This window comes from Simochromis diagramma, unplaced genomic scaffold, assembly GCF_900408965.1.
Source record: "Simochromis diagramma unplaced genomic scaffold, fSimDia1.1 OVJJ01000753.1, whole genome shotgun sequence".
Lineage (NCBI taxonomy): Eukaryota > Metazoa > Chordata > Actinopteri > Cichliformes > Cichlidae > Simochromis > Simochromis diagramma.
In genome coordinates this window covers 7,710,389-7,719,484 of record NW_024387523.1, presented here as the reverse complement: position 1 = coordinate 7,719,484, position 9,096 = coordinate 7,710,389, and the positions used below count along the sequence as shown (strand labels likewise).

The 9,096-nt window shown below is 38.3% G+C and overlaps 1 protein-coding gene across 1 annotated transcript; it reads right to left on the bottom strand.

Moving 5' to 3' along the window:
• Window positions 1-2,803: 2,803 nt before the first annotated feature.
• Window positions 2,804-5,585, bottom strand: LOC120726575 (transcription termination factor 1, mitochondrial). Its single transcript, XM_040020246.1, has 2 exons — window positions 5,477-5,585; window positions 2,804-4,370 (listed from the first exon to the last, which is right to left on the bottom strand). Exon 2 carries the CDS (start codon window positions 4,337-4,339, stop codon window positions 3,176-3,178), a length of 1,164 nt encoding a protein of 387 aa, XP_039876180.1. The 5' UTR covers window positions 4,340-4,370; window positions 5,477-5,585; the 3' UTR covers window positions 2,804-3,175.
• Window positions 5,586-9,096: the final 3,511 nt, after the last annotated feature.

Below are 9,096 nucleotides of genomic sequence, written 5' to 3'. Positions count from 1 at the left end.
TATTACAATATTTTATCAGTGTATATAAAAGTGTATATCACTACACTACTACTGAGCCAATTTAACAGTTAGGATCATCTTACTCAGCAAACAGATAACTTAGAATTCATCCAATCTGTACAAATTTGCTTCTTCTCTGAACAGGTTTGTGTCTACTTTTTAGACTAGTCTTCTGTTTTCCTCATCTCAGATCCAACCTTCAGTCACATTCATTCTCTCTGTTGCATATCGAACCAAGCAATTTATTATTATATATTTTATATTTTATTTTGTGTCCATCAAGGGCTTCGGGTGATCTGCAGCTTCACCTTTTCCCAAGCTGGAGACATTTACTTTTTCACACACTTTCCTTGGCTGACCAATGACACAGCCTTAATGTACCTTATGCATCTCTCCATTTTATTTAAAAGGTTTTCGTGTGAATTATTTCCTTTTATTTATTTTATACATTCTGGGCATGAACATCTTGCCAACTATGTTTCATTGTTAATATAAGTTTACAGGTTGTTATCCTTCCTATTATTAGTTTCAATACATTAAAAATAAGTTCTAATGTAATTTTGTCTTTATTTATTTTGTTTTTGTACTTCTTATATTTATATCTATTCGTTGAGGTCTGTTTCCAACCTTTTTAAACTACTTTGATCTCTAGTTTTCACTTAAAAAGGGTTTTATCAGTCACTGCAGTTTGTCCGGCGCCTGGACATTTTTTCTCTAGCTACTGCTCGTCAGCAGTGAGTTTTGTTGATTTATTACCCATTATTATTTTTTCCTCTTATTATTATTATTTATTTATAAATATATTTGCGTTTACACACATACACACACACCCGTGGTGCTTTCTCTGGCACGAGGAATGGGAGAGGCTATTGACACGGCCTTCTACTTTCAAGCTAGTCTTGAAAGCGGTGTCAATTTTATGTGATGAAACACAACCTTTTCCCGTTCCACCAGAACTCGAGCAACCAACGGTAAACAATTCGGTGGAGTAGTTCAGCCTCCTTAATGTGCTGTAAAATCAACTTACTCCACCAACAAAACAGTAAAACAACAGATCATACGCGTAATGAGTATTGTTCTGGGCAACTCTGTGTCTTTTTACATTGCTCCAAGCCCTTTTTCAGGCGAGCTGCGTAACTCTCTACCAGTCCTTTTTCAGACGAGAATGTTACTATCCTGTCGTATTTTGACATAAAGCTTGCTCCAAGCCCTTTTTCAGGCGAGCTGCGTAACTTTTCTACCAGTCCTTTTTCAGACGAGACTGTTACTAAGCTGTCATATTTTGACGGGAAACTATTTTATGTACAGACCACAGGTTGCCTCAGTCGTTTTTCGCAAGATGTGAGTGAGTGCTAAATATTCACCTGAGTTATTGTGTGGTTGCTTTGGTTTCCTTCATCAACCCCTGAAGTCGTGGACCTCTTATAAGAACGCTGGCCAGAACCCGAACGTCACGTCTCTGGACTTTATCCTCTGCCTGGAGAGGAGTCGACAGCGTGGGCTTCTCACGACGTCAGGACTTGACGAAGGTCTCCTATTGGAGCATTGAAAAAATATCAATGTCCACTCCGGCTCAGAAGGACCAATTAAATGTTAAAGATATTCTATTATCAAGTACTCAGATGCAATGAAATATCACTCAGACACTTAGAGCAGTTTTAAACGTGCACGGGTGAGAGACTCAGGGAGAGACTCACACACCTCCTTGGTGCAGTCTGGCTTTATTTATACACATCATGAAGCATACAAAAAAGGAAATATCATCCTTATCTTGTCAAGAAAACAGGTGTGGTTTATCAAAAAACTTCGTGTTCTCTACAAGGTTGTTTCTTACTCGTGGGTGGCGGTTTCCTGCTAGTGTGAAGGCAAACAGTGACAATGTGAAGGCAAAGACTGATAATGTGAAGGCAAACAGTTTCCGTTATAAAGTAGGGAGCCAGCAATTAAAATATGCAGCTGGTTGAGTACAGAACAGAAATATAAACACTCTTAGCTGATTATTATATGAATAATAAAACCTTTAAAAACAAAAATACTCTGACAATACATGAAATGTTTTTATCGTTAGTCTTTGTCAATTTGGTCAAGTCTGTCGCGGCAGCCGGTTCACAAGGCCCTCGCTTTTTAGTTTTACTGACTATTGTTTATTTTAGACCGTATTATTTTTAGTTTTTAACCTTATTCAATAATGTATCTATTTATATCCAGTTTTGTTATTTTGTGCAGTTTTCTTTCCTTTTGTTTTGACTGAACCATTTGAGAGCTAAAAAATTCGAATGACAGTAAAATGTGTTATCAGCCTGCCTGATGTGGCTTTGATGCATTTGTTTGAGACATGAGATTTCTACATGCCTGTGATTCGTATGCCCTCCAAAATTGATGTTTACATTGTAATATTTATTCAAACAAATAACAAATGCTGACAAATATCCTTTAAATTCTAATAATATATATTAAAAAGAGATTTGCATCATGGATGAGGAGCGGACAAATCTGCAGCAACTGTGTGATGCTGTCATTTCAAAATGGACCAAAATCTCAAAGGAATCTGTGTCATGCTGTTCTGAAGGGGAAAAAAAGAGGGTCCAAGTTGGTATTTGCAAAGTGTGCCTAACAAAGTTGTATGGTGAGTGTAAATGGAGATCTTTGCTCCAGTCATTTAACTAAAAGAAAAACCCATTTTCTTAATGACTCTTACCATGTGTTGGTTTTAAAATGGCCCAAAAGTCTTCTTCAGTGCTTAAAAACAAACATCACATAAGTCATTCCATAACTTTACCTGTGAATGAAACATTCAGTCAAATGTATTTCACCTTTTGCATTTTTTTTTTTTAATTTCAAGACAGCGTATTTATGTATTGATGGATTAAAACACCTGGTATTTGAGCTGAAACATTACATAATGGGTAATCCACTGACAATTTCCTTTTACTCATTAGCTTCAAATGTAATTCCATGTCCCCAGACCTTCAACTTATTATTTTTACTGCTTTAATTACTCTCGTGAGACTAGAAGAATATCACAGGCACAATGTTTAGATTTCAATACTGGAATTAAGTTTGGGATATTAAAAGAGCTCAATCATACTATCTCTGAACATGAAACCTGATTATTCTTAAGTCAAAAAGATGAAAAAGTATCAGCCAACACTGTCTGACAGGCAGCAAGCTACACTCATTCTTCTGGTGAGGCAGAAAGTTTTTCTATTTTTGCGGCAAACCGCTTTCGACTTGAATCGAGGATGTTGATGCCATTCTTCTGGAAGTCATAGCCCACCCTTCTCAGTTCCTCTAGTCGCCCTGTAATGTTTTGTGTGCTGTAGTCCAAAACTTTGGGCTTTTCCAGTATCTGCTTCATTGTTATTCCTCCTTTTAAAAGACAGTCTAGTTTAGAGCTCAGAGTGTCAGGCCCAATGTAGAGAATCATCGGATAGTTGATGATCAGTTTTTTAACATCAGCTTTCCGACAGCCAAGTGCGGTCATCTTCTGCTCCAGGCTGTTGAAATTCTTTTTCAGGTACTCGTTGGAAAGGTCCAGAATTTCTGCCCCGTGGCCTTGAAGAAGAGCCAGCAGTTCTGAATCACTCAACTTCAGTGATGCTTTCAGGTTGTCGATGTTTGTCTTGACTCTCTTAGTGCTTCTGATTAGAATGTAAAGATTTCTTGTTATGACCATTTTTGCAAAATGCTCTGGGTTACTTCCACCGAGCTCTGTGCAGATATCTTCCAGAAACTCCACCATTTGCTTGTTGAGCTCTAAGCTGTTGGAGAATGTCCGCGGTGCTGTGGTCAGCAGCCGGTGGAGATCTTTGGCATTTAGTCCCAGTGAGACCAGATAATCTATGTTCTTTTCCAAGTTGTCGTTATCACTGGAGCGGAAAAACGACTCAGGTGAGCGATCCAGGATGCTTACGATTTCTGCGTCTGTCTGGAAGATGTTTCTCCACAGCTGCCAGCGTTGTTCCAAGTGTTCAATGGAGCGAGTGATGGCTCGGGGATAACGGGATATTATGCTAGCAATGACTTTGCGGCCGGCACCTTTTCCTTGCAGGAACTGAGCGAGGCCGTTCTCATTAGTGAAGGTTTTACGAAGCACCCCAGGCTGACGCTGGCGTGCCATCCTCACGTCAACTCCCATGAGGTTCAAGTTCTCGAGCAGAGATTCATTCTCCGGGTTTACCGGCGGCTTTGTTTCAGTACTTCCTGTCGAAGTACTGTAAAGCCTTCTGGGGAAGCAGGCTGATGCAAAATGTATTGGAGTGAAGCCAAAAAAGCTGTGCTGCAATGTCACCGATCGCTGCACAGTGAGGAGGGCTCTCACTCCAGGAACTCCTGCCATTTTTATTGAGGAGGGCCACACTGAAACATCACTGCAATTCAGACAAGAAAAAACAGACATGTTAATATACAGTCATGAAAAGACAGTTTTCACAGCTGCAGTCCTGTGAAAAACTAATCAAACCCCACTGGTTAACAGCTGTAGAACCACCTTTATAATCAGTAAGTTGGAGTGACTGTTTTCTGTGTGACTTTATCAGTCTCTCACTACATTGTAGAGGAATTTTGGAGGTGGTGGAGGTCCCCCCCATATCACTTAAGTCAGGCCAAGGTCTGGGCTTTAACTGGGCCACCACGGCACCTTGATTCTTCTCTTTTTCAGACATTCTGTTGTAGATGCTGCTGCTATACTTGAGATCATTGTCCTGCAGCATGACCCAGTTCGGGCCAAGCTTTAGCTTTCAGAGAGATCCTGGAAAAATTGCGGCATTGTGTTAACACACACCTGAATGCTCCGGACCAGCAAATTGCCAAAAACTCATGCAATCATGCATTTGATAAGCAGCACCTAGCTACTACCAAACCCCATTAATTCCTATGGAAGTAATAAGGGTGTACTTAGGTTTTTTTCACAGCACTTTTGCTAAATATAAAAAAAGCCTATAATATAATTAAAGAAAAGACAAGAAACAAAAAGAAAAGCCACTTGGCCAAAAAAGATGCAGACAGGTAACTGGTGAGCACATCTATTATCAGATGCTATTAGTAAGATATGATTGTTTTACTTTTGGATATGTTAATTTACAAATATATGAATCTTTAGTGAAACCATTAAGACATTGGTATATTAATCTTTTTCTTTGCTAGTCTAATTTGCTGACACACCGCTACTTTAGTTTCAGTAACCGCTCCAAGCTTACAACAGTAACAGAAACTTTCCAAACAAGTATTCTTAAACGTAGTTGTGAACTGCTTGATACTGGCCATTTACTAGTTATTTACTACATAATACGTACGTTACTTTGGCAAAGTTATTTACGTTAGTAATACAAAGGGGAGCTTTTATTTATTCGCCCGGGAATAACTAACTGAAGAGTCCAACCAAAGCACACAGTCGTTTCTGTTTAGCGGTGTACAATATCTTATCAGTAATAGCCCTTTAAGTACCAGTCTGCTTTAAAAAGTATTAAAAACATACCAAAAGCCAACATTTCTTCCATGCCGGTAACGTGAACTCCAAGAACTCTCGCGAGATTTTTCTTCTTCGTTATATTTATTGGCTGTAGGTTAAATGACAAAATAATACGATAGCGACACAACTGGTATGGTGGAGTTTGTGCCAAACACCACCTCACATCTTCTGAAACATGTTTTTTCTCAGATAATCTAATACAGTGTAAGTTTCGTTATTTTCGTTCTTTTTTTTTTTATGTTGGCTATATTGCTAACACTCCGTTTAACTCTATTTTTAATTAGGTTTTCCAGCCATTGCCTTTTTCAGCCTCATATTTCTGCTGACAGTGATTAATTTTTTTCTGTTAGTGTTTTTCTGCGTGTTTAAATCAGATACTTCTCACCTGTTCCTTGTCATTTCTGCACATTTCCTCTGAAATCGGTAAAGCCATTGCCTTTATACTGATTTATAACCACTAGATGGAAGCAAAGATCTTCTATTTGAAAGAATAGAACATATAAACCAATGACAGGTGAAGTGAATAACGTTACAGTGCCATATTCTGCTAGGAAATCTTGGCATTGGTGTGGATCTTACATTGACATGTACCAAACATCTGCTTACTGTTGCAGAACAAGCACACTCAAATGACAACAGAGCCTTTCACTGGCAGCAGATTCCACCAGCATGGCTCACCTCAGAAACTGTGCATAATTTGATAAACTTAGGTGTCTAAGGATTTAATCAGACCTCCAAATGACACACATTCCCACCTGAACCTGATCCACAGGTGTCCCACCTCACAGTCCACAGGACCAGAAAGCACAGGATACCCAGTAGTTCAATGTTAATTCTCCAAAACATCAGAGCTTTTAGGACGATCCACACAATATTACACAGATGACATCTTAATGTTGTGAATGGTTGGTGTAAGGACGGTAGGCGGGATTTTAGAAAAACTTAGGCCATTTGCCCAGTTTCCCCTAATTTCTACTAATATTGTTCAATATCAATTTTCAAACATTATATTGATTTTTTTTATTCTTTTTAATTCATTACATCCTATGTGAGTGATGTGTAAATTAATGTATTTCCTTACCATTAGTCAAATTTAAAGACATGGTTTAATTAAAATTAACCTTCAAAAATGTATGGTCTGTGTGCATCGAGAATTTTTCCTTTCTTAGTTTGATAAAAACCTGAATTTTTCACAAACAATTTGAGGGACATCTCCATGGAGATGACCCTGAATAAGTGCTTTTCTGCTTTGCACATACTGTACATTCTAAATTACAGTGTGCTCAGTCACTAGTGAAGCTCTCAGAGAGCAATGACATTTTTCAGTAACCTGGGAAGCTTCAATTACATAATAAAAACACAGCATTATAGAGGACTGGACTGTTGTTACAGGCATCAATAGTTAATTCTGTCTCAGCTAGCAGATGCTCTCGTACAAGCTACAAGAGGACACTTACCATGTGTTATGATTCACAGCCTACCACTGATAAACGTACTGACCCAGTGCGTCCCTTTACTGATGAGTCCCCCCACTTATGCATATTTTAATGCATGACACTGATATTGTCATTATGCAAATACACATTGCTCTGCTGCTCTAAGACTGAAGTGAGCTCCATCGCAACAGCTGGGCAACTGGAGTCTCGATTCAAATTCGTCTCACACATCCACAGGTCACAGTTACATTTGCATTTGCACACCTGCATTTTTCTTAAACCTATCCAAAGTATTTTAGGGACCCTTATGGTCTTTGTGTCTGTCTTTTAATTACTTATACTCTATGACAGACAATAAAGAGAGGTTATAAGACACCATAAATGGTAAGAGTGGTTCAATCTGATCTACGCTGCTATTGTATTTGAAACAGAGACATTCCCACGTGTTGCTGAGCTTCCAGCTTTCTTGTTGCACTTAACTAACCCTACTGGAGTGTGAAATATATTTTTTTAGCCCCCCATAAAAGTTATTTGGCCTCATAAGAGATTACAAGATGCCAAGATAGATCATACATGTTTTTGTAATACAAAGTCATGTGAAGTTTTCACAGGACTTTATCAGTCCCTTACAACACTGAAGAGGTAGTATACCCTTACTGTTTCCATAGGAATTAAGTGGGCAAGTGGCAGCCAAGTGCTGCTAATCTCTAACAAGTATGGCTTGTTTGGATGGACTGTCAGAAGAAAACCTCTTCTCTCTAAAAAGACCAAAGTGGAGATCTATGGCTATAATGCACAACACCATGTTTGGTGAAAGCCAAGTACAGCATGTCAGCACACCACCTACTGTCAAGCACGGTGGTGGATAGGCCATGATTTGGCTTGTTTTTGCAGCCATGTCCTCATATTTACATGTTGGGTTTATGAAGTATAGCACAATAAAGTCTCCTTTGTGTAATAAAATTTAGAATACTTTGAGCAGAATGAAGTATAAGGATGAAGAAAAGCCTTTAAAAAAATGTAATCATATGAGGATCTCAGAAGGTGAAACTATATTACACTTCTGGGCTATAAATACACTTTAATTTAAAAAAAAAAAAGCTGTAGCACTGGATGTGATGATAATCTAGATTAGTTAAGGCTGCTTTTCATCTTTTTTTCCACCATATGTATTTAAAGTGTTATAAGAAAAATGGTTCAGAGTGGTTTCATTTTACTTTTCAGTATCTAGATGTTTCTATCATTTTAATTCTAACAGCCTTTATTCACCATCCTCTGACTTATAAATATAGCATGCATGCTGTTCATTTGTTGAGCTTGTCTTGGTAAAGTCACTTGGGTAATTGTAGACTCTGTATACTCCCTGAGTGAATCAATAATTCAGAGGCTGACGAAACTTTCAAAAGTTCCTGCAGACGGTGGTGCTCAAACAGCAAGCTTTCACAGGTGAGATCAGGCTGGTGAGAATGTCCAAAAGAAGATGGGTGGAATTCAAAGTCTGCCAGACAATAAGCTGTTCAGCCCCCGTCAGCCGAAGACACAGAGCATCTTCTCCCGCTGCTGCTGCTGCTACTGCTACTGCTACTACTGGTATGTTTCTGGAAGTATGAGGGAAAGTTTAATATTTTATAATTCTACAGGAATATTTTAGCCTGGATGTTAGAACAAGAAATCTTCGAATGAAACTGAGGCAAAACGCTTAGGTAGGATATTTGTTTAAGACTAGACTGGCCTGCAAATAAAAAGGGAATAAATGTTGGTCCACCTGGACTTTAATCTCAGGGAAATTGAAATAAAATGTAACAGTGTAATGAAATAATCAAAGAGTATGAAATAATAAAACTGGCTAAAATTTGTTAGTCTTACATGTGCAGTTTGAGGCATGCCCTGGGGAAATATGGAGTTTAAGCAAACATGTAAGAAATAATCTCCAGATTTCTAAAATCCCAGCAAAGACCCCTATGAATTACTACCCACATCTCCTATTAGCTCACTGGTGATCAAATAAAAACTTTAAAGAAAGAAGATTAGTTCATCTAACAATCAAGCCACAAAGTTTATATTATCGCTGACTTATTTGGGGGAAAATGACAGGAAAGATAAAAGGCCTTTAGTTTGCCAGGAATACGCTACTTTAATTAAATATAAACTATTTTAAGACTGAAGATCAATCCCACATGGAGGCTGTGA

Coding starts and splice junctions, on each gene's coding strand:
- LOC120726575 (XM_040020246.1), bottom strand. CDS start 4,339: ATGGCAGGAGTTCCTGGAGTGAGAGCCCTCCTCACTGTGCAGCGATCG.